Here is a 25,767-nt window from a genome sequence, read left to right as displayed (position 1 = left end):
AGGTGTTTATCCCTATTTTGCAGATGTAGAGGGAGAGGCTAAGAGACGTGGCCGGGTCACACAGAGACTGGGGCAAAGACTGATCTAGAACCTTTGACCTCCATCACCAACTGGCTTTTGCTAAATCGCCAGTATATGCATAGAGCCCTAGTGGTTAAGAGTTCGGCTGCTAATGAAAAGGTTGGCAGTTCAAACCCACCAGCTGTTCTTTGGAAGCCCTATGGGGCAGTTCTACTCTGTCCTGTGGGGTCACTATGAGTCAGAATTGAGTCGACAGCAGCGGGTTTGGTTTTGGTGTGTGTGTTAAAGCACCTGCTCGGTTCCAGGCACTGTGCTAGGCTCCGGGCCTCCATCCTCGCGCAGCCTGTCCACGGCATGTGCTCTGAATGTTGCGTTTCAGACTCACACCCTCCCAAGAGCCGGACTTCTGACCATGACCCAACCGAGGGCTCCACCAACCAGACTCCAGTGCAAATATAAGTCACATTTCAGCAGGACTCCAAGCAGATGGAGAAGAATTAATAAATGTGTAAAATTCCTTTTCCCTCCTCCCAGAGCCAAGCTGGTGGATAATTACGGGAGGGTTGCCAAAGGAGCTAGATCCTGGGAGTTGACTTAGGGAACATTTACTGCTCCATCTGACTCTGCCAATTTAGCCCTTTAAAATTCTGTGGACTTTCTCCTTACTACAGAAAGTCAGAAGCAGTACCCAAGCTATGACTGGAACAGGGAGAAAAAGAGCAGGAGCGTCTCAGACGGGGGCTGGGGCTGGAAGAAGGGGCAGAAGGAGGAGGCCACATGTTTGCTTGGCTGGAGGGACCATAGGTGTTGGAGGAAAAGCGGCAATAACCATAAAAGCAGTATCAATACTGCCACGTACCGAGGACTCAGGCTGAGTTGAGTCTGGAGTGTATTAAACGCTGCGTCCTTAGACCACTTCATTTGTTCTTCCATCATTTCTTCATTCAATCCACCAGTATTTACTGAGCAACTACAACGTGCTGAGCACTGTTCTGCATCCGCAGATAAACTGAAGAACAAGACAGATCAGGCTCCAGCTTTTGTGGAGCCGACATTCCAGGCGGAGGAGACAGACAGTAAACAGAAATAATAGAAGTTCAGCTGCTGATAAGTGCTGTGAAAGAAATAATCAACGGAGAGCCTGGGGTGGGGGGCAGTCAGCTTCTCTGAGGAGGCGGTAGTGGATCCTCAAGGATGAAAGGAAAAGAATCATGCAAAAATCAAAAGACTGGGGACAAGGGGAGCATTCCAGACAGAGGGAATAGCAAGTGCAAAGGTCCTGGAGTGGGGAAAAGAGCTCCTATGCCCCTTTTTCCAAAGTGTAAAATCCAGTAAAAATCCAGCAGTGATTTTCTTAAACAATTCCATCCTACAGAACAAACCCTTATTGGAACAGGAATGTTAATTGTGTAATTATTGCACTAATTAGGTAACTAGGCAACCTTATCTATATGTGGCCCAATTTCCTTAAGGTTCTTTGTAACTTAAATTCAATGACAATTTGAATTTGTGGGTCAATGATTTTCTCCGTGGGCTAAATACAGACCAGTAGATCACACCTGGCAATGAGAGCAGTGATTGTTGTGTCTGGGGTGTGAGCTAATGTGGTCCGCACTGCGTGGTATCTGGTGCTCCTCTCTCCTGGTTTCCCGTCCCTACCAGGGCACCCTGTCACGAAGTGTTCTGCCCTAGCCCGTCTCAAGAAGGACATCCAGCTCTCCAACTCACTTTATCAACTGCTGCTGACAGGTATTTTCCTACTAATGTGAAAAAAGGGTTTCCTCTCCTTTCCCTGGAGGTACAGCCTACAACTTTGAACTTCCAGGTATGCTTCCTCCTCTTTTAAAATGTAAAAGTCTTCAGAAAATTGAGGGTTGCCTTGTTGTGGAGCCCTGGTGGCATGGTGGTTTGGAGCTCAGCCACTAACCAAAAGGTCAGCAGGTCGAATCCACCAGCCGCTCCTTGGAAACCCTATGGGGCAGTTCTGTCCTGTAGGGTCACTATGAGTCGGAATCGACTTGGCGGCGACGAGTTGTTCCCTCTTGAATGCTCTTGACTACCTGATTTCAAGGGACTTTTATATTTTTATATATTTACATGGTCCGGAAATTGTCAGGGAGGAGCGGTCTGGGAATTGAGGTCCAGGAGGCCCCCAAGGCTGATGGTCAGGCCTTGTGGACCATGGGGGATTCCTTCCTATTGATGAAAGGAAGCTAGCAGCCAGTTCTAAGACAGCAAGTGACATGATCTGATTCATGCCTTAATAAAACAGCAACTCCAGCTGTACACACCTTCTGCCTTGCCGCTCTGGGAACAGCCCTGTGCCCTGTGAATGGTTACCTCACCACACGCACACAGAGAGGAAGGTGAGGCCCAGAGAGGTCAAATCATGTCCCCAAGGTCACATGGTTGTCAGAGGCAGAGCTAGAATTCAAGCCTGAGGAGGATGCCAGCCTTAATCTCTGTCCCCATGCTGGCATCAAGGGGTAGCCAGTGAGGAGACGGGTGGCTGCCTGGGGGACTTTAAGAACTTGGTCCAAGGCCTGGAATCTGGCCTCCAGATATTTTTCTGGCCTGATCCCAGGCCAGCCTCCCTCCAGCCCTCCCTGCCTGGCCCGCTGCCCCATTGAATGGAGGATTCTGCTGTCAGACTTTCTGCCCCGGGAGAGCGCTGGACTCCGAGTGTCTTCAAGGATCTGTTATTAATGAGGCAGTCCGGCTGGAGATTTACAACCTCAAGCAAGCCCACCCAAGCCCGCACCCCGGCCGCCGGCACGCAACCTCCATTGTTTGGGCCCTGTCTACTGAGCAGTGCCAGCCTGGCACGAAGGCCAAGTCCTGCCTTCAGCCCAGCCAGAGGTCATCCGCCACGCCTGAGCTGCAGGCTGCTTGGGGAGAGGGTTGCTGTGCTGTCCCTTGCCCCGGCTGCCTCAGTTTCCCTCCCTGAGAGTGGTAGGGCTCTGGGAGGTGAACTGCCTGGGGACACCAGCCCCCACTGTCAGGATCAATCGCCCTAAGCCTTTCTGAGGCACTCGGGCTTAGGAGCAGCTGTGAAAGCCGCCTTTGTGCTGAGGAGAATGAGCCGCAAGACGACAAGGGGCCCTGGCCCAAGGAGCCTCTTGGGCCTGGCTCCTGAGATCCACGGCTGAAGGAGGAGCCCCGTCTTGCCCCCCGCCCAGGCCTGGTGCCCACCTCGTGCCATGGGAGCAGCCCAGGGGAAGAAGGTAGGAGCCCCAAGGGTCCCATTGGAGTCCTGGATGCAGGGAGGGGGACTGGGCCTGCCAGGTGGGCGCTCACACTCACCCACCTCAGCCGGGCACTGCCCACCAGCCTCCCTCCCCAGCTCACAGGCGAGATTTGCACCTGGAAATCAGGTCGGAGCTCAGGGCAAAGCCGGTTGCTGATCTCCCCACCTGTGGAATAGACCTGGGTGCTGCCCAACCTCAGGCTCCCTGGTCTTAACACACGCACTGCCTACTCCCCTAAACCCCGAATACAGGCTCCCCCGGGACCCCCCCCCCCCCGCACAGACCCTACAGGAGCATCGGTATAGATAGATGCAAGGAAAAGATAAAAAATAATGGTAATTATAATTAAGTTGGCTCGAGTAACCAGCTATTACCAAATGTAGGGTCATGGGCAAGTTACCTAAGCTTTCTGCAACTTGATTTCCCCATCTGTAAAATGGGAACAATAATGGTACCTACCTCAGAGGGTTGGTGTGAGGATTAAATGAATCAAAATATGAAATTAAATATGTATTAAATTATTATTTAGTATAAAGTAAAACATGTTCATCTTAATTAATTTTTAAAATATTAAAAGTGCTTAAAACCGTGCCTGGCACATAGTGGGCTATATATCTGCTTTGCTCTATTATTATTAGAATTATATTCATACAATCGTCTGCAACCTTCTAAGGCCAGGCTCTCTGTTGGGGCTCTGTAGAGGGCACAGCTGCAGTTTTTCTGAGAATATGACCTGTGGGCCCCCTGCAACAACACTGTGAGGCGAGGAACGATGGGAGGGAGCTTGTTAAATGGCCACTTTCTCGGGACTCACCCCAGACCTCCTGGATCAGAGTTTGGGGCAGGGCCCAGGAATCTGCATTTATTCACCAGCTCTCCAGGGAGTCTGGTTCACGCTCACTCAGGCTTCACTTTGGGTCAGGCACAGTGAGTCCAGCAGAAGGATCAGGCTGCCTGGGTCCTGGCTAGACTACCTAGCTACTGTGGCAAGGAACTTAGCTCCTCTGGAACTCAGCTTCACCTCTGTAAAGTGGGGCTGGTGCCCCCCTCGTGGAAGGGTCAGTGAGGTGATGCCCACAAAGTACTTGGCATACTGGCTGACACCCAGAGAGCCCCCAATACACAGCAGGCTCTAATCTTCTAAGCCCGTTTTAAAGATGAGAGAATTGAGGCTCTGGGGCAAAAAGTGATTTCACGGCCAGGGTCATGGGGGGAAAGGGTGGGATTTTTTACCCCATTCTCCTTGACTCCAAACTTTCCACTAACTCAGACACCCCATATTCTTCAAATTTCAAGTAAAACCTATCATGGATTCCATAGAGGAAGCTCTCTGGGCCTCAGTTTCCCCATCTGTAAAATGAAGGTGTTGGCTAGATAAACCCCAAGGGTCCCCCAGCACTGGCCTCTGCTTCCCACTTCCTTAGTTTTATGCTCACAGTCAAGCCTGCATGTTCCTGTTTCCCCTCATCATGTTCTCACAGTATTACCCCAAAAGCTTGATATTCTGGAGCTGTCACTTTCCCTGCAATGCTCACTGCTCCCTGCAGGGGTCAGTGTGGCTCACTGGGGCTTAAGGACCAGCAGTCAGTACACAGTATCTGACACAGACCCAGCACAAGTACTACTACTCCCTATGCCCTCACCCATGGCAGACATCACAAATCTATTCCTACATTCCTTCCCACCAAACCCAGGCACAACCTCAGAATCCTTCTCAACACACCATTCCAAGCCTCCTTCACCAGTCAGTCAGAATTAGCACTTAGATTGAAAGCCATGTGCCATCTCTTTCCCTGCCTTCAGGGAAAATCACGTTTGGGAACACGGGCGTTAGAGTCAGATGGGCCTGAGCCAATTCCTCCATGATCTCTCCGTGGCCTTGGACAAGTCAGCACACCTTGCTGAGCTTCACAGTCTGCCTCAATAAACAAGACGATAATCCACCTCAGACTGCTGCTGTACAACCTAAGTGAGGCAGTGCGTGAGCCTCAGGGCACAGGAGATGCTCAGTCAGTGTTCTCTCTCCCTGTGTGTGATCCTCTCACACCTGCACCCACCTCGGAGCCTCACACAAGGGCATCGTTATCATGCCCAATGGACAGATGAGAAAGCTAAGGTCCAGCAAACATGACTTCCCCCAGTGGCCAGCGACAGAGCCAGCCTGGAGCAAGGGCTCTGAGCATCCCCGGGCTGGGCCCCTTTGGTGCTCCCCATCTGCAGACCCCTCCCCACATGCCTGCCCCCTCTCTCTTTCTGGAGGCAAGAGCCCACTGGCCTCTGTGCAGTCTGTGACAGGCCTGGCTACGTGGGACACAATGCCCAGGGCCCATCCATTAAATCCCCCTCTGGCCTGTTCCGTAATGGACACCCCATTGTCTTCAGGGGCTTCCAGAGCCCCCTCCCACAATCACAAGTTAATCACGGTCATAAAATAACAGCTCTGAAAAACCCTTGTTGATGTGGTCCAACCCTCTCCCCATTTTACAGCTGGGGAGACTGAGGCCCAGAGAGGGGAAGGGAATTGCCAAGGGCATTTCCACAAACCCTGGCGATTCCTATAGCGGACTCCAGAAGCTCAAAGGAAAGCAGTAGGCCCCTTTCCCCAGCAGCATGAAGTGCGGGGCCGAGCCCATTAATTGGGTAGCTGCTGCCCTGTGCCAGGCCCTATGCTGGGCAGAGACTGACACCAAGCAAAATAATGGCAACTGGGAGCAGAGTGTGGGACAGTGGGACGGGGTGACTGCTCAAGTGAGTGTTATAGGATGAGCTCTAGCTGCAGCAGGGGAGGGGACAGTAAGAGAGCTTCATGGGGGCGGGCAGCCGTGTCCCCACGTCCATGCCAAAACTCCCTGAAGGCTTGGACCCTCAGCATTCTCTGACACATTTCTTCAAACTCAGCACCATCCGGGGTTTTCACTTCCCCGAACGAGTCCTGAATTGTGAGCCTGCTTATGTTTGCCAAGATATTCATTGCTTTGCATCCATCTTCATTAAAAGAAAGTTTCCTTGACTGAAGTAGAAGGGGGAGGGAGGAATAAGGGAGATGTGGCTAAATTTGATAAATGGCCTGAGGAGTGTTTGTTCTGGAAAGGCACACGTCTGGCTGAGCCCGCCCACCTCCGGGAACAATTATCCCCTCTGATGATGGATGAGCCTGCCTGGCACCCGGGGTGCCTGCCTGGCCCGTGGAGGGTGCCGGCTCGACAGTGCATGGGCACCTCATTAGGAGGCCCTCACCACCTGCCCACCGTCACCCCCACTCGGCCCACCGCCACAGGCAGCCACTGCCGTTCCCTGAGGGGACCTGGGGCCAAGCCCTCATTCCTCAGGGCTCAAGGGTCTTACAAGGACAAGTGGAGAATTTTGTGGGGAGCCCATAGGAAGTGAGGGAGAGAATGCCCCCAGCTCCCAGAGTCAGAGCCTCTGTTCCCTGAGCCCCAGGTCCTCGGCTCACACCAGTCGCCACCTGGGATGCCCCCCAACTCCTGTCCACAGCCCAGTGCCTCTGAGCTCCAGGCCCGCCTGCGCCCCCTGCCCTTCTAAGTGTCCCTGACCATGTGTGGGTGGGGCTCCACTGCAGGCCTGGCAGGTATTCCATCCCAAGGTGCTAGGGAAGGTGAGGGGGAGGACGAGGAGAGAGCGAGATCTGGCATCGAGTGCCGCCCTGGTGGCCGCCCCCCCACACACTGTGCGGGTGCTTCTGCATGTTTTACCCCCAGCCCCCACCCAGCCCAACAGGGAAAGGCGGCCATATCCACTGCAGGACGAGCAGCACAGGGAGCTGGTCTGCCCCCACCTCCCCATCACTTGTCTGGCCTCAGTGCAGGCCCTGAGGCCCAGCCTGCGTGACACTGAGCTAGGCATGCCACCTACTCATTCTCATATGATCCCCACAGATGCCCCGTGGACGGGCGTGTACACCCCCATTTTACAGAGGTGACCAGCAAGGAAGTGCACTGACATCTGCCGTGTCACAGGCCAGGCCCATTACGTCATTATTTCAGCTCCTCCCCACCACCTGAAAAAAACCAAACCTGTTGCCCTTGAGTCGATTCTGACTCATAGCAACCCTATAGGACAGGGTAGAACTGCCCCATAGGGTTTCCAGGGAGCAGCTGGTAGATTCGAATTGCCAACCTTTCGGTTAGCACCCAAAGACTTAACCACTGCACCACCAGGGCCACTCCCACCACTTACAACCCCCATTATACAGATGAGGAAACTGAGGCCCATTCTGCCAGGCTGGGACTCCTTGGAAAGTGCCTGGTCCAGGGTAGAGGAAGCCTGGGGTAGCTGAGGCTCTGGCACTAACTCGTTCCCCCTCCTCCCTACCCGCCCCCGCTAAAATAAACCGTTTCCATTGAATAGGTTCAGGCTCCGGGTGACCCCACGTGTGTCAGAGTAGAACTAGACTGCTTAGGGTTTGTAGTGGCTGATTTTTTGGAAGGTAGTTTTTTTTTTTAGATCACCGGGCCTTTCTTTCGAGGTGCCTGTGTGGGCTTGAACAGCCAATCTTTCAGTTAGCAGGTGAGCGCATTAACATTTGCACCACCCAGGGACTCCTGCCCCTCTCAAACCACAAATTCCGATTCTCTGATGGGGGAGGGCGCTTTCTGGGCCTTCCAGCTGGAGCCCAGAGATGAAATTCAGGGCACTGACCTTGCCACTCTGTCCTTTGAAAGACCGGCTGCAAAACTGAAATGCAGGCCCCTTTGTTGAAAGACTAAGAATCTTAATGGCAACAGCAGAGCATTAAACTAAGCAGGGGGCCCTTCTGAGCCCAGGGCCATGTGCACCTGCACAGGTCCACACCCATGAAGCCAGCCTGGGGCCTTCGTGCCAGCCGAGGGGACATCGGTACATGGAAGGCCCTGTCCCCGCGGGCTGTGGGATTAGATTCACGTGCACAGGCTGGGACTGTAAGCATGACTTTGCAAACCCTGGACTTCGTCCTTCAGTTCCAGCTCCCCATTCACCCCCGGATGTTAAAGGCCTGAATGTGTCCACCCTGGTTTCAGCGGATCGTGAGCTGTCCTCCCCACCCCAAACCCCTCACCCTCAGAATAGCCTGGCTAAAAACCCTTGGAAAAGTTAGAGGTACAATTTCCTCCTCGGGGAGGCCCAGCGATGCAGGGGTGGGGAGGAGTGGGGGGAGTGGACTGGCAGCAGCTGAAAGCGGCACTGAAGGCAGGCAAGGTGACCTTTGGAGGCAGGGAAAGGGTATGGCCTGTCTTCCGAGTCTCCCAGTGGGGCTTTCATTCTCTGCCCTTGGCCTCCCCCAAGCTGGGTTTGGGGGTTGACTCCCAGGGCTGCCTCATACAGACGTGCAGGTGGGCACTGCACAAAGGCAACCGGTGGATGGGTAAGTGGGGTGGAAAGCCAGCCAAGCCAGACGCCCAGGTGCTGGCTGGATCTGCCCAGAGGAAGGAACGCTGCTTTGTAACTTCACAGTGTCTTCACTTGCAGCCCTGCAATAACCTCCCCCTGCCCATCCTTGTGGCTGGGAGCCCAGCTTGAGAGGAGGAGAGAGCGAAAGAGGAAGGAAGGCAGGGAGGCAGGAAGGAAGGATGGTGACACCGGCTCAGCCGACACTTCTTCCAGGAAGCCTTCCCTAGGTGGATCCCAAATAAATGTCTGTACAGGACAAAGGATGTAGATATGGAGGCGGCCCCCTTTCACCCCCCACCCCAGCTTGTCCCAGAGCTGCATTTATATAACTAGGCCCCCAGGTTTTACAAACCTGTGGGATTATCTGGGGTAACTGGGGAGGGGCTGGAGAGATGAGAAGGGGACAGAGCTCCCTCAGAGGGCAGTAGTGGTTCAGTGGTGGAATTCTCGCCTTCTGTGTGAAAGACCCAGGTTCGATTCCCAGCCAATGCACCTCATGAGAAGCCACCCCTCATCCGTCAGTGGAGGCTTGTGTGATGCTGAACAGGTTTCAGCGGAGCTCCCGGACTAAGAGGCCAGGAAGAAAGACCTGGTGATCTGCTTCCAAAAATCAGCCACTAAAAACGCCGTGGATCGCCACAGTCTGATCCGCAGCCAGTCACGGGTGTGGCGCCAGACAGGGCAGTTTTAGCCCACTGTGCATGGGGTCACCGTGAGTCAGGGAACAGCGACTCAACGGCAGCTAACAACAGCAGCAGCTCCCTCAGGAACACCGTGGCTCTCCCAGCTTCCCCCCAACTGGGGCAAGTCCCATCAAACTCTCAGAGCTCTCTGGTTTCTCCACCACGCTGACCACCGTTGTGTTTGATTGTTGCTCACCACTGGGCCCCAACGTTTAGCACATACCAAAAAACTCATGGCCACCAAGTCGTTCCGTGACCGTAGAGGATAGGGTAGAACTGCCCCAAAGGGTTTCCAAGGAGCAACTGGTGGATTTGAACTGCCGACCTTTTAGTTAGCAGTCTTAGCTCTTAACCACTGTGCCACCAGGGCTCCATATAATAGTTGCTCAGTAAATTGAGGAAGGAAGAGACAGAGGGAGAGAGGGAGGCTGATACTCCATGGAACTAACTGCGAGGTAGGGTGTGAAGGCCAAGCTCATGGAAGGAGCTAAGTTTGCTGCCATACAGAATCTTGGGGGCCCCTCCAGGCTTTGGGTTAGCCGCCATCTCCCAGGGGACCGGCCCCTGCCTGCTAGGAGCCACACACACCCAATTTCCACGTTTCCTACCTTCCACCCACCCACACACCCACACATACTTTCTCCCGCACACCTTCCTGGCTAACTGTAAACCCCTCACTGGTTGTTCTTCAGTCAGATGTTGACCCAGCACCTTCTGGGTACTGGGGTCCCAGCCGATGGCCACAGAACAGTGAACAGGACTCGGGTCCTGCCCAGCGGGAGAGAAATGTATCATCAGCAATGACAGGGCAGGGCACTGGGTGTGTGATGAGGGGAGTTTGGAGGACCTGGCACAGAAGGGGGCACAGAACACGAGGGATGGTCAGGCCTGAAGAATGGTAAGGGTTAATGAGGAGAGGGAGGAGGGAGGGCTCCAGGCAGGCCAACAGCCTCTGCTAAGGCCTGGAGGTGAAAGGCCGTGGCACATGTCAGGAACTGAATCTCTTGGTTTTCCAGATACTTCTCAACAGCCTAGCGGGGCCTCCCAATTCCTGGTTCTGCCATGAGATTAGTTCAAGCGTCACCTTAACTCCCCACGACCCACCCACCTACCCCACCACCTACCCACCACGGCACACACCTACCCTCCACCTACCCCACCACAGCACACACCTAGACCTCCACCTACCCCACCACAGCAAACACCTACCCCACCACCTACCCACCATGGCACACGCCTACCCCTCCACCTACCCCACCACCTACCCACCACGGCACACACCTACCCCTCCACCTAGCCCACCACAGCACACACCTAGCCCTCCAGCTAGGCCACCACAGCACACGCCTAGCCCTCCACCTACTGCACCACAGCACACACCTACCCCGCTCCAAGAAAAAAAAAAAACCTGTGTCTCTGCCTCAGATTCTCCTTTCCTTTGGTCAATCGTTCAAAACAGAGCTGAGAGAGACCAAGACAGAGAAAGACACTGGAGGTAAGAGAAACAAAGAGAAAGTCACCTGGGAGCAGACTGAGGAAGCCCCAAGCCCATCCTCCCAACCTGGGCCGCTGTTCTCCCCAAGCCCTTTAGGTGCCCACCTGGGCCTCTTTTTTGCCCCCTGATATTTTATTGCCTCCAGAGAGGAAACGAGCCCTGGTGGCACAGTGGTTAAGCCTCGAGCTGCTAACCAAAAAGATGGGCAGTTCAAATCTACCAGCTGCTCCTTGGAAACCCTATGGGGCAGTGCTACTCTGTCCTGTAGGGTGGCTATGAGTTGAAATCAACCTGACAACAACAGGTTTGGTGTTTTAGAGAGAAAAAGGAGATGAGATGGCTGCCTTCCCTCCTTCCTCAGGCCACTGGGGGCAAATCCCCTTTCCTGGACAGTAGACAAAAGGAAATCATTTTAGTTCTTTTTTCTGCTTTCATCCACCTCCTCTCAGGCCAATCTTCCCTGTCTACAAATATGAAAAATGTCTGCCTCAGAGGCCCTGAGAGAACTTGGGCAAGACAGACTCTGTCCCTGGGCTCCCAGGTTCCTCCCCTGTCGATTCAGGGTGCACAGCTGCATGTTAGCCCCTGGCTTAGGGGTAAAATAAGGCAGCAGAGAAGGGGGGCTGGGAACGACCATCCCCCAAACACCTGACTGCCCAGGTGCAGTGCCAGGGCCTCATTCAGGACACCGTCAGCCCCTCTCAGCAGCCCAGTCAGGTTTGCTTTCCCGATTTCACAGCTGTGAGGAGGTCGGAGGAGATCACACCTGCAAATGCAAGGTGGCCTTCAGGTTCCTCCCAAGTGCCCCGAAAGCCAAGCTCTTGCAGAGGACTTGCCCAGCACAGCCCAGCCTTGGCCCTGTACCCTTGAGCTGGACTGAAACGGCCCCACAGTGGTTCAGAAGCCTATGGAGCCCCGATTCCTCTTAGGCCTCCATCCTTCTCATCTGTAAAATGTATGCTTCCTGAAAATAAAAATGCTTTCTGATAATTGAGCTCCCACTCTTTGCCCTCAAATCCTCACCACGAGCCCTGCCAAGGAGGTATTAATGCCTCCATTTCACCAAGGCAAAAACCCAAACTCAGAGAGGTTGAGTTACCTGTCCATGATCACACAGCCAGCAAGTGCCAGAGCGGAACCTGACCGGGTACATCCAGACCCACAGTCCAGGTGCTTCCTAAGTTGTTTTTTGAACGTCAGGATTGAAACTGTTAATTTCAAACTAGAGTAAATCTTCACAGAGGTTAAGACCTGTGGCTGCCAACCAAAAAGTTCAACAGTTGGAATCCACCAGGCACTCCTTGGAAACCTTATAGGGCAGTTCTACGCTGTCCTATAGGGTTGCTACTCAATGACAAGGGGCCTGGGGCTTGCTGGGGAGAGTTAAGAGCCCTTGGTGCTTCTAGTCCCGCTGAGAGCAGCTGAAAGGGAGCCTCAATATTCAGAAGAATTTAATTTCCGTCTTGAAAGGGTTTGGAGGTGGGGCAGGATGGACCAAATCAAAAGCTGGCTTTAGTGTGGGCAGAAGCCCAGAAACCAGCTCCCTCCGGAGTCCTGGAGATCTGCTTTCAGCACATCGTGTCCCCTAAATGAACAAGGGGCTTTGTTTAAGGGGGAGATCGGATCTCAGGGCCCGGGCAGAGGGAAGAGGGAAGAGGGGGAGGAGCTGGAGCTTTTCTTTTGTCGTCTAAAATCTAAGAGGAAGCCCAGGAAAGGGGAGGAATCTGGCTTGGTCTCAGTGACATCTTGGTCCTAAGGAAGCTCAGGATGAGGCGTGGGGTGTCTCACTGCAAATGTCACACCCAGAACCTGCCAGAAACTGGGCTTTTGCTGCTGTATTGAGGGACCATGGAGGGTTTTTTCTCCTTCCACCTCAGCTCTTGGGAACCCTTTGGGGTCATTTTGGGGTGATGTTGTGGTTATGTGTTGTCAAGCCAGCCCCCGACTCATTGCGACTCTGTGCACAACGGAACGAAACGCTGCTCGATACTGATCCATACCTGTGATCGGTTGTGGTTCGGACTATTGTGGCCCATAGGGTTTTCAATGGCTAAGTTTTTGGAAGTAGATGGCTAGGCCTTTCTTTTGAGGTGCCTCTGGGTGAACTCAAACCTCCAACCTTTTGAGTGCGTTAACTGTTTGTATACATGGCAACTGCTTATAGAAAAACTTGTCACCAGGACCAGAAGGCCCTTGTTGACTCTGTGATTACCAGCAGGTGCTATGAGGTGACCCTGGCCCCACTGCACCTCTGGACTCAGTGAACTCTTTTCTGAGGCACCTCAAGTTATGTGTTACTCTGGCCAAAACCCACCAGTCCCTGGCCAGCTGCTCCCCAGAGGCCTTGAGATCACTGTAGCTCCTGTCCATCTGCAGTTGGCTCCCACAGGGTAGAGCCAGGGCAAGCTATCCTGATATGGAATCTGATCCTCTGTTCTCCTGGATAAAAAAAGGTCTTCAACAGCAGTTACAACAAAGTCCACATCCACAAGGCCGGTGTGATCTGGCTGGACCCCTCCTCCTGCGATGCTCTCTGTCACTCCCTCTGCCCCAGCCACTCTGACACCACGTGCTTCTCCACACATGAAGCTCTTTTCCACTTGAGAGCCTTTGCCACAACTGTTCCCCCACCTGGCACACTTGTCCACAACTCTTCCCATGACTGGCTCCTTCAGGCCTCAGCCCAAAGGGAAGTTTTCCCCGGTCTCTGTAGCGAGTATGCCCCACCTTGGCCCTTAGACCTGCAGGTCCTTAGCAGTCTGAAATGACCTTCTTTGGTGTTTGAATTGTTTTATAGTGGTTTTTTTCCAAGCAGTATGTCAGCTCTGTGAGGGCAGGGGCATTGCTGTCACTTGCTCTGGTACCTCACAGCCTGGTACAGGTACGACTTGTAGAAGGGACGAGTGAATGAATGAATGAATCCCAGCTACTGCAGAAAGAACTCACTCTTTGATTCCACAGATGTTTCCTGAGCATCCACTCTGAGCCAGACACTGTTTCAGGCCAGGGGTACAGGGATAGCCCAGCCCAGCCCCAGGCCACTGGGCAGTCACAGTTGGTTCAGGAAGCCATGGTACAGGTCACAGGGGCTGACTGCACAGAAATAAAAAAGACACTCTTCCTCAAAGGCCTTCACCAGCAGCTACCAAAAAATTGTACACTCAGATTATACTATCTTGGCACAAATAGTTAAGCACTTGACTACTAGCCAAAAGGTTGGTGATTCGAACCCATCCAGTGGCACCTCAGAACACAAGCCTGGCAACCTGCTTCCAAAAGGTCACAGTCTTGATAACCCCATGGAGCAGTTCTACTCTGTACACATGGGGTCACCATTTGTCAGGATCGACTAGATGGCATCTAACAACAGCCATGACTACGGTTGAAGGCCAATGTGGAGATGCCCCCCAAGGACCAGCTGCCCTCTTCCTGATGTCTTAGTCCCCCACCCTTATAAGTCCCCCACCCGCAACAGCCCTGGAACAAAGAGAGAGAAAGGAAGACCTCAAAGTGACAGAGATGAAGTTTCTGCCAACCAGCAGTTTGGGGGGCTTGAAACAAATCAAGCTCCATTAAATGGTCCAGAAGAAACTCTTGAACCTGCAGCTGGGGGAGGGGGGGTGATGCATTCGTGCTTTTGGAGCTCACCTCACTGCGAGGAGTGAGCTGGCTGGTGGTCCTCCCCACCTCAGCCCCCTGTGCCAGGGTGGCCCCAACCTGGGCCTGCTCTGGAGCCCCAACCTTCCACTTTTTACAAGCCCCCATGCCCAGGAAGCACACACTCTTAATCCTAAAGCCCTGTGGCTCTTTCAGGCAGGACTTTCCAGAGAACCCCAGCCTCAGCCCTTGTCCCCAGCAGGCCAAGTGAGGTCACGTCTGAGGTTAGTTGCTTTCTTTCTTCCAAAGTCCCCACTTGGGTCCTTTCAAATAAATGGATGCAGGCTTTCCTGGGGAGAGCCACAGAACAGAACGGCCCTTTCTTGGTGTCTCATGTCCTTCCTCAGAGACGATTTTAGGGTGGGTAAAACGTTAGTCTTTTCTTATCGTATTTGCTAATAGTTTTTAATTATTTTAATTAAATATTAAGTAGCTACAAAAGAATATTTAGAAAACATAAGTGTATATAAGATATAAAGAAGCACAAGACAACAAACACCCATGTACCCAACCACTCAGTTTAAGAAAAATCCCCTGACTATTGCCTGGGAAGACCCTGGACTCGGACACATCCCTCCCTTTCTCCCCTCTCAGAGGTCGAGCTCTACCCTCAACCGGTTGCCGCTGAGTCAACTACGACTCACGGCGACCCCGTGTGTGTCGGAATAGAACTGTGCTCTAAGGCTTGCAATGGCTGATTTTTTGGAAGTACAGCGCTAGGCCTTTTCTTCCAAGGAGCCTCTGGGTGGACTCAAACCTCCAAATTTGGGTTAACAGCCATGCATGTTAACTGTTTAGGACAATGTCAATAAAACAAAACAAAAAAAGAGCCAAACCCATTGCCGTCTAGTCAATTCCAACTCGCAGCGACCCTATAGAACAGAATAGAACTTCCCCATACAGTTTCCAAGGAGCACCTGGTGGATTCGAACTGCCGGCCTTTTAGTTAGCAGCCATAGCTCTTAACCACTAGACCACCAGGCTTCCCACATAATGTCATAGAATCCCTAAGTTCTATATTGGTTAGATTCTCACGCTTTTCAACTTTACATAAATGGGATCATACTGTGTCTTCTACAGGTTTGCTTTTCTCATTTAAGGTTATGTTCCTAAGATCCATCCATGTTGTTGGTGTATCTGTTTTTGCGTGTAAGTTATTTTCAAGGCTGAATATTGTTCCTATTCAGATTCTTGGTCACCATCCACACTACTGTTAATGGACATTGGGCTGTCCCCAGAATTTCTGAGGGTACATTCTCACCTTTACTAGGTACAGCCGCACCGTTCACCATATCAGTCATAGCAAATGGCACTCCCGACAGCTGTGTATAAGTGCTCAGTTCGTCCACATCCTTACCAACATTTTCTATTTTTCAACCTTTTTAATTTTCGCAACACCGGTGGGCATCTAGTGGTACCTCAGTGTGGTTTTTGCTTTATTTTTTTAAAAACAACAGGCTTGATTTAATGGCTGCATTTAGAAGTCTTTAACCAAAAATGAAAGAATATATGTATTTTTTCAAGCATGCATGAAACATTTAAACAGTGACCACATTCTAGGTTACAAAACAAATCCAGATACCAAAGAATCAATCACATACACACCATAATGTATGTTAACAATATAGTTAAAAAGGGTAATAGCAGACGAACTAAACTAAGTCTGGAAAATATAAAACATTTCTAGGTCGACCTAGGAAGTTACTAAGAAAATTATCAGACCTGAATGATAATGAAAACACTATAGATTGAAACTTGTGGGATGCCGTTAAGGAGCAATGCATAGCCTTAAATGCATATATTAGAAAAGAAGGCTGAAATTTAATGAGCTAAATGTCAAAGTTAAGACGTTAGTAAAAGAATAACAGAATCAATCCAAAGAGTGTAGAAGTAATGAGAAAATAAAAATAAAAGCAAAAACAAGAGAAATTTCTTCTTTAGAAAACAAATAATATAGTAGAAAACAAAAGATAATAGAGAATGACATGGCTGACCTCATGCTGGTAAAATTTAGAACTTTCTAGAAGTATCTAGAAAATATCAGTGAACAAAATTGGCTCAAGGAGATGGAAAACCTGAGTAGATAATAACATTTGGAGAATCTGAATCATGAGTTGATCTTCCAACAAAGAAACAGTTAGACCCAGGCAGTTTTATAAGGAAGTTCTATAAAATTTTACTGTTATTTTTTTTTTTGGACAAAGCAGCACCCATGTTTTATTCTTGAATGTTTTCACTTTCTCTTTTCAGCTTATGAAGATAAAACTTTTCTTATGGTAAATATAGAAAAGGCAGTAAAGTAGAAAGATTTTAGAAGAACCACAATTCCATCATTCAGTAACAAGCAGTTTTAACTTTTGATGTATTTCCTTTTCTGAAATGCGTTTTTACGCAGCCAGTATCACTGTGTTTATGGTTTTATGTTCTGCTCTTACACTTAACAGAATAACAACCTATTACTGAAACCTTTTGTTGTTGTTCTTTAAAAACTTTAAAAACATTTAAATGGGTAATACATAACATAATACAAAATTCAGAAGGGATAAAAGGAATTCACAGAAAAATAGAACTTCCTATCATTTTCTGTCCTCAGTGGTAACTTCTGATACCCTCCTTTTAGAGCTGTTTTATTTTTATACAAATGTGCGGGTACATGCATAGTCTTAAAAAAGTCAAAACACTATTCTGCACCGTTTCTTCACTTAGCCCCATTTATAAAAGTTTAAAGGAATTTGTCCTTTAGATTTTATACAAAGTCTTCTAAAAAAATAAAAAGACAACAGAAAATGAGGAAACACTTTCCACCTCATCTTAGGATATGGATAGATGGGACCTCAGCAAGGTTACACAAATGGAGGAGCCCACAGGCCTGGTTTCAACACACTTTTCTTGGTCACTGTCAGTGTTTCTCAAACTTCTGCAGGTTCCTCCCCTGTCGCTACGCTTGCCCTCTCCTCATACCAAAAACCAAACCAAAACCTGTTGCCCTGGAGTCGATTCCGACTCATAGCAACTCTATAGGACAGAGTACTACTGCCCCACAGGGTTTCCAAGGAGTGGCTGGTAGATTTGAACTGCCAACCTTCCGGTTAGCAGCCGAGCACTTTGCCAGTGCGCCACCCAGGGACCTTCATACCATCATACTAAAGTTTTTAAAAAATCAGCTCACTATTTAGCTTAAACACTTTTTTTAAATGAAATTTTCTAGCACTACCCTAAAATAGAAAACAAGTGCTGCTTGCCATAAATAGAAAAGAACCATAAAAATTAATGAATATCCCCGCTTAAAAAAAAAATGAATGAAATGTAAAACATTATCATTAACACCTGGCTAGATATGGCACCTGCCTTATCTTCACTAAGAAGAGAGATTCACAAATCTTAAGAGTTGTTAAGACAGAAGAATTGATGACTTTGGTCTTAATTATGGTGTTGGTGAAAAATATTGAATATTTGAATATTCCGTGAACTGCCAGAAGAATGAATAAATCTGTCTTGAAAGGAGTACAGCCAGAATGCTCCTTAGAAGCAAGGATGGCAAGATTTCGTCTCACTTACTTCGGATGTGTTATCAGGAGGAACTAAGATCATGCTTGGCAAGGTAGAGGGTCAGCGAGAGAGAGGAAGACCCTCAACAGAAAGGATTGACACAGTGGCTGCAACAATGGGCTCAAGTAAAACAGCGATTGTGAGGATGGCGCAGAACCAGGCAGTGTTTTGTTCTGTTGTGCTTAGGGTGGCTATGAGTCGGAACCGACTGGATGGCATCTAACAACAAGAGTTGTTGAAGACTGAGGAGCACCCAGATGAGTCGTTGTATTTGACAGAGTCAGAGGCCAGAAGAGGGCTGAGGAGCAAAAAGAGGACTTCAGTGTTATTTCATACCATATGAGTGTAACCCCTTGTGCTACCCACATACCGGACGTACCTACCCCGTCTGCAATCATGAGTGTGTGTGAAAAAAGTCCAGATTTTTTGGTCTTGGAAGGAGTATAACCAGGATGCTCCTTAGAAGCGAGGATGGTGAGACTTCTCTCACATACTTTGGACATGTTATCAGGAGGGATCAGTCCCTGGAGAAGGACATCATGCTTTGTTGAGTAGAGGGTTAGCAAAAAAGAGGAAGACCCTCAACAAGATGGAATGACACAGTGGCTGCTCAAGCATAACAACAATTGTGAGGATGGCACACGACCAAGCAGCGGTTCATTCTGTTGTATGTAGTGTTGCTGTGAGTCAGAACCAACTCAACGGAACCTAACAACAACAACACATGGGGTCACTATGGGTCCAAAGCGACTGGACAGCACCTAACAACCGCTACGCACTGGCAAGTGACTCAATGGGCGACCTAGCCCCCAGGGAGCATTTTATAGTTGTTACAGAGTGATGGCTGGTGGTGTGGGTTTGCCAACCATAAGCAGTAGGCATCCTTCCAGAGAGATGCTAGGTGAAGCCCAGAGAGCAGAGAAGGTAAGGGGTTGTGTAGGGGAGAGCGTAGGAGCAGCTCCCTGTTCTCCACCAGTTGCCAGAAGAGCGAGGATGAAGAGCCGGGCAGATTTGCTTCCCAGGAGGGCGTAGACTCCACATGGCTGCTGGCACAATCAAAATAAACTTAACTCCAAACCAGGATAACAGACATGAGAAGAGGGGGATTATGGGAGATTTGGTTTTCTCCTCTTTATCTTCCAAACTTTCTACAATAGGACATTTTTTTACTATTTTACAAAGTGAACGTTCCTCCTATAGTTTTTTAAAACATTTCTTATTCTTTATTACTCAAATAATAAAATTTTTATTGTAGAAAAATCAGAAAAGAGAAAAATGAAGTTGCCCATTACCCGTGCAGCAGTTATCACCACTACTAACGCTGGTACAAGACCTTGCAGACTTCCTCCTGTCTACGTTGTCACTGTAAGTGAGCCTTCAGACCACGAGCCACTTCCTCCTGTCTACGTTGTCATTGTAAGTGAGCCTTCAGACCACGAGCCTCCTTCCATGTCGATTCGGTCTTCACAGGCACAGGGTATTATTCCGCTGGTACGGCCAGGCCATGTGCGTTTAACCAATCCCTGATCTGAGGAGTCCTGGTGGCACAATGGTTAAGCACTCGGCTGCTAACTAAAGGCTGACAGTTCAAACCCAGCTAGCGGCTCCTCGGGAGAAAGACCTAGTGATCGCTTCTGTAAAGATTACAGCCTAGGAAACCCTATAGGGCAGTTCTACTCAGTCACACGGGGTCGCTATGAGTCACAATCGACTCGACGGCACCCAACAACAACCGATTGTTTCTTACTCTTCCACACCCTAGTAGGGGCATTTCAGCACACATCTTTTATTATTTCCTTGGGATAAGTTCCACTTTTAGACTCATAGGCGGGTTTCTATGAAGCTGGGTGCAAAACTGCTGTGTGCATGTGAGGATGTGCAGGTTTTCCAAGGAGCGGGAACATGGCTTCGTCAGGTCCTCAAGGAAGCTTATTCCCAGAGCCAAGAATCCCTGCTACAGAAAGCACAGTCAGCAGGGTGCAACTCATCCCACCTTCCCCTTCTTCTTTCTCATACAAAGCAATCTGGGAACTCGGAGCCACAGGGCTTCAAAAAACTTCAAGGAAATAATAATATCCCACTTAATTGGTGGAAACCCTGGTAGCGAAGTGGTTAAGAGCTACAGCTGCTAACCAAAAGGTCAGCAGTTGGAATCCACCAGGTGCTCCTTGGGAACCCTATGGGGCAGTTCTTCTCTGTCCTTCTGGGCCGCTATGAGTCGGAATTGACTTGATGGCAATGGGTTTTATTTAATTGGTAATAATTACCAGTAATAATCATGTGCCAGTCCCAGCCATGTACTTTATCAGCACCATCTTACAACAACCCTACGAAGCTGGTACTACTGTCATCCCTATTTTACAGATAAGGAAACTGAGCTCAGAGAGGTTAGACGCCTTGTCTCAGGTCACACAGCCAGTCAGTGGTGCACCCAGGAATCAGACCCAGATGGCCGTCTCAGAGCCCACTCTCTGAGCCATGCACTTACCCAGGAATCACTGCACGGTGCAGAGGGTGGGGTTCCCAGGACGCAGTAAGCGAGCTCCGAAGCAGCACCTCCCCAGCTTCTCTCAATCAAGTTGCCCAGCTTCTCTGAGCTGAGAGTCTGTCAGGGATGTGCCTGTAATCGATGCCGCAGAAAGTCAAGAGTGTCTGCCTGAGTGAACCAGCCATCCAGGATCGTCAGCCGGCCCTGCCCTGCTGAAGCGACACTAGCTGTGTGCCTAGGCGCCCAACCTTCCCAGAATGGCCCCCTCTCTGAGAGTACAAACTTCTATTGACCCCAGGCTGGGAGGAGGAGTAGGCAGAGCAGGTGCTGGAGGCTCTGGGCCAGGTCCCCTCTGCCCCACTGCTCTGCCACCCCCATGCATGCCGGGGCTCATGCCTGCAGCAGCCCAGACTGAGGCAGCATCATCTGGCAGGAAGCGGCCAGCTCCAAAGGCCAGGAGGGAGGCCAGCTTCCTTGTGGTAAACTAGCCACAGTTCTGCCCACCTGCTCAGGTGGAAAGGAGGGTGATCCTTAGAAATTTGATTTCCTCTGGAAACAATACTAGTAATAAAGCTAATAACAATAGCAGCTGGACTTACTGAGCACTCACTATGCACCAAGCCTTATGCTAGCTTCATTGTTATGTTGTTAGGTGCCGTTGAGTCGGTTCCCACTCATAGCCACCCCCATGTACAACGGAACCAAACACTACCTGGTCCTGTGCCATCCTCACAATCACTGCTATGCTTAAGCCCACTGTTGCAGCCACTGTGTCAACCCATCTTGTTAAGGGTCTTCCTCCTTTTTGCTGAAACTCTACTTTATCAAGCACAATGTCCTTCTCCAGGGACTGGTCCTTCCTGATAACGTGTCCGAAGTGTGTGAGACTAAGTCTCGTCATTCTCCCTTCTAAGGACCTTTCCAGCTGTACTTCTTACAAGACAGATTTGTTCATCCTTTTGGCAGAGCACAGTATATTCAATATTCTTCCCCAAAACCACAACTCAAAAACGTCAACTCTTCTTTGGTCTTTCTTATTCATTGTCCAGCTTTCGCATGCATATGAGGTGATTGAAAACACCATGGCTTGGGTCAGGAGCACCTGAGTGCTCACAGTGACATCTTTGCTTTTTAACACTTTAAAAACGTCTTTTGCAGCTGATTTGCCCAATGCAATGCATCTTTTGATTTCTTGGATCCAAGTAAAATGAAATCCTTGACAACTTCAATCTTTTCTCCATTTATCATGATGTTGATTATTGGTCCAGTTGTGAGGATTTTTGTTTTCTTTATGTTGAGGTGTAATCCATACTGAAGGCTGTGGTCTTTGATCTTCATCAGTAAGTGCTTCAAGTCCTCTTCACTTTCAGAAAGCAAGGTTGTGTCATTTGCATACCCAGGTCTACAATAAGTCTTCCTCCAATCCTGATACTGCGTTCTTCTTCATATAGTCCAGCTTCTTGGATTATTTGCTTAGCATACAGATGAATAAGTACAGTAAAAGGATACAACCCTGACACACACCTTTCCTGACTTTAAACCACGAAGTATTCCTTTGTTCTATTCAAAAAACTGCCCCTTGATCTAGGAGCTTCATATTATCTAATTTCATCCTCTCATGGACACTTTTTTATCCCCATCTTACAGATGCGAAAACTGAGGCTTGCAGAAGTTAAAGGGGTGCCAGAACTAGGAAATGTTAGAGAGGTGATCTACATCAAATCAGCTTGGATCTAGAGTCCACAGTCTGCTCCTTCCGTCCCTGAGGGAACCCAGGGGACTCAGGGGAACGTTTCAGATTTGAGCTCTACCACAAGACAGTGTGAGGGACCAAGCCTCCCTCATCTGACAGGCAGAGCCTCGTGGATGGGCACGAGGGGTGCAGCCTAGACAAACCTGGGATGAAGTCCTTGCTTACCAATTGCTGCTGTGTGACCTTGGGAGAGTTACTTAACATCTCAGAGCCTCAGTGTCCTGCCCTGTGAAACAGGATTAATGATGCCCATTTAGTTTGGTGTTGTAAGAAGCAAGTGAGAGGATGTAGCACAGTGCCTGGCCCTCTGAACCCAGTCAATGGAAGTGGTTGTCATTAGTGCTGCTCTTGTTATTTCTATCCTGCAAGTGATGTGGCTGCCCTCCTCTGGTTCGTTACAAATCAGTCTCCAAAAGGGAACGGGCTCAGGCTGTCTATCCCCTCGCCCATCTAGTAACAATAACGACGACTGTAACAGCCTGTCTAGTAACAATAACGACAACCATAACAGTCATGTTGGCAGCTAAGGTGAGTAGACTGCACACCGCGCCTGGCAGCATTCTCAGCGCAGCACTAGGGCTCCACAGCTGAGAAATAGCCCCTCAGGCGGGCAGCTGCTTCATGCCCAGACCCTCCAGGAAGGAGAGGCAGGGGGCAACTAAGGAAGCCATGCTGGCCAGCCCATCTGTGCCTGCTGGAGGGAAAGGTCACGGCTGTCCCCATTGTGGAGTTTCAGGCCCCAGCTCTGGCCCCACATCCACATCTGGACCACAAAGTGAAGGCTTTCCCGCCTCCCCAGGCCCCCAGGAGGCTCTGAGTGAGGACTTAGGGTTGGAGATCGTCACCAGAGAGTTCAGGAAACAGAAAGGGGGTGTGGGGAGACAGAGAAACCTGTCTTCATACCCTCCAGGGCCTGGATCAATGCTCAGTAAATACGTTCTGACTGACTCCACTTTCAGAGCACAGCAGCTCAGGTACCAGACTGTGCCAGCCCCTTCTTTATACACAGAAAAAAGACTGGTAGGAAAAAGTGCACATTTCTATTTCCTAAAGGACATTTTTCTTACTTCTTTGCCTAGATACTTTAATTATTGTCTTATTTAAATTTTCACCCTGTATTTTTGTATACTTTGACTCTTTTCATAATAACAAGAAGAGTTTTGTTCCTTGATGGATATGTGACATATTTCAGAAGATATTCTAGGACAACCAATACACCTTTTCTAATAAAAGAAAACTATAGGTTTAAAATGCAAATAAATCTTTGTGGCAGTTAAAAAAAAAAAAAAAGACTGGAAGGATATACCAAACATGAATCCTATTATCTTGACTGGGAAAGGGGCAAAGGGAGAAATTAATGATCATTTTTTATTCTTTTTTTTTTTTTTTTGCACTTCCACACAGTCTACAATGAGCAACTATTACTTCAATGGTCAGAAGAAAATAAACTTTTCTGTGAGTTAGGTAGGACTCATCCCATTTTACAGAAGAGGAAATGAAGAACCAGGGAAGTTAAGCCACTTGTCCAAGATCACACAGCTAGAAACGGTGGCTGGAATGAACCCGTGTCTGCCATCCTGTCTCCTGCACCCCCTGGGAACTTAGGCTGTCAGGACTGGGATTATTTCCACTCCTGCATGGTGGGACCTTGATCCCCTTTTCCCACCACCAGGCCTACAAACACCTCCATCCCAGTCCTGCCAGCTCCCCCACTCCTGAAAGAGTCCCCTTGGAGAGCCACAGATCCCTGCAGAATTCGGGAAGTAAGTGACCAGTGGAAGGAGATGCGTACCACCCCCGTTCCAGCTCCTCAGACTCACTGCTTATGCATTAATAAAAGAATGCCTGGCCATTTCAGGCTCCTGTAATTTTCTACTTGAATAACCAGGGAAGTGGCTGCCTGCCCGCTCCTCTCCTTCGCTCACGGCGCCACAACGGGGGAAATGCGATCTCCCCTGGAGTAATGGGATCTGGGGCCAGGCCTCACTGCTCATTTCCTTGCCTTTGCCCCATTCCAGAAAGGCCCAGGTGTCCCCTATGCTGTCCCCAAGTGTATCTGGGGGAAAGACTCCAGGCCAGGTTGGAATGCTACGGATAAGGTGGAGTCTTCCAGATGCGGGAGGCAAATCCCAGCTGTGGGACCTTAGATGCATGACTCAAGCTCTCTGAGCCCCAGCTTCTTCATCTATAAAGGTGGGATAATCGCACCACCTTGCAGGTTTGGTACAGGTGAGGTACCTGGCTGGCAGAGTAGCCTTTGTTGCTGCTGCTGTTGTCGTTAGTCCAAGGGCGAGGAAGGGGCTGCTCTGGAAAGAGCCCTGGCCTGGGAATCTCAGGCTGTCGACCTGGCAGTGCTGCTGACTAGCCATGTGACTTTAGACAGGTCAACCCCTCTTTAATTATTTTAAGCAAATTTTATTTTCCTGTTTTTCTCTGTTGTTTCTGATTCTAACTGAAAATTTTGAAAAATGAAGAAAATTACAAACCATGGTAACTCTTAACAACTGCTACTATTCACTGAGCACCTACTCTGTGCCAGGCCCCATGCTAGGTGCTTTACAGCCATTGTCTCTAACCCTCACAAGTCTGCACCCATTTTGTAGAGAGGAAAACCAAGGCTCAGAGAGTTGGTGTGACTAGCCTAAGGTCACACAGCTGGTTAAATGGGGGGCAAAAATCAAACCTGGTCCCATTGCACTCCCTTTTTTAGCTGCAGAACAAATGATCACAAAAATAGCTGCTTAAAACAACACATGCACTCCTTACTGTTTCCTGGACAGGAGCCTGGCCACAGCTTAGCTGGCCTTCTGCATAGAGTCTTACCAGGCCACAATCAATGCGTTGGTCACACTGCCTTCCCATCTGGAGGCTTGACTGGGGAGAATCTGCTTCTGAGCTCATTCGGGTTGCTGGCAGGATTATTTTCTGGTATTTCAGGATTGAGGGCACCAGGTGTTTCCTGCTATTGGTTGGAGGCTGTCCTCAGGTCCTAGAGCCCACAGGGAGCTCCTCGCCTGGTAGATATCCTCGACATGGCTGCTGACCTCACCAAGCCAGCAAGAAGATGCTCTTGCTGGTGCCTGCTAGTAAGATGGGTCATACACACACACACATTAACATAATTATGGGAGTGACATCTCACGACCTTTGCCACATTCTACCTTAGAAGCAAGTCACAGGTTCCACCCACAGTCAGAGGGAGGGAATCCCACCAAGGCCTGCACAGCAGGAGATGAGAAGGGGGTGCCAGGGTTGGTATGGTGGTTACCGCAGAGTCTTTTGACCACCCACGCTCTCTTCTCCACCAATTCTCTCATCCCTGTATCCAGGAAAACACTCCACTTAGGGTTGGCAGCTGTGACGCTGGTTTCACATTGCAAACGTCCAGTCATGTCTGGAGATATGAAAGTGCCCCTCATGGAACATTGACCCATCACATTTACAACACATTTGAACCTCAACCCTTGGTATCCCGCCGTGCGAGG

The 25,767-nt window shown here is 49.8% G+C and overlaps 1 protein-coding gene across 2 annotated transcripts in view; it reads left to right on the top strand.

Annotated features, from left to right (window-relative positions):
* Positions 1 to 2,896: 2,896 nt before the first annotated feature.
* FAM107A (family with sequence similarity 107 member A) overlaps positions 2,897 to 25,767 on the top strand; it is a 65,899-nt gene continuing 43,028 nt past the window's right edge. Inside the window, exons 1-2 of one of the 2 annotated variants that reach the window (XM_049862657.1) lie at positions 2,897 to 3,245; positions 19,297 to 19,406. In XM_049862657.1, coding sequence (XP_049718614.1) covers positions 19,317 to 19,406 — 90 coding nt within the window. In that variant the 5' untranslated portion in view covers positions 2,897 to 3,245; positions 19,297 to 19,316. The remainder of the gene's footprint in view (positions 3,246 to 19,296; positions 19,407 to 25,767) is intronic. The other variant, XM_049862658.1, reaches the window with a different exon arrangement.

Source organism: Elephas maximus, chromosome 20 (assembly GCF_024166365.1).
Source record: "Elephas maximus indicus isolate mEleMax1 chromosome 20, mEleMax1 primary haplotype, whole genome shotgun sequence".
Taxonomy (NCBI): Eukaryota; Metazoa; Chordata; class Mammalia; order Proboscidea; family Elephantidae; genus Elephas; species Elephas maximus.
Note: the sequence above shows the minus strand (reverse complement) of the source record. Positions and strands in the feature narration are given on the sequence as shown.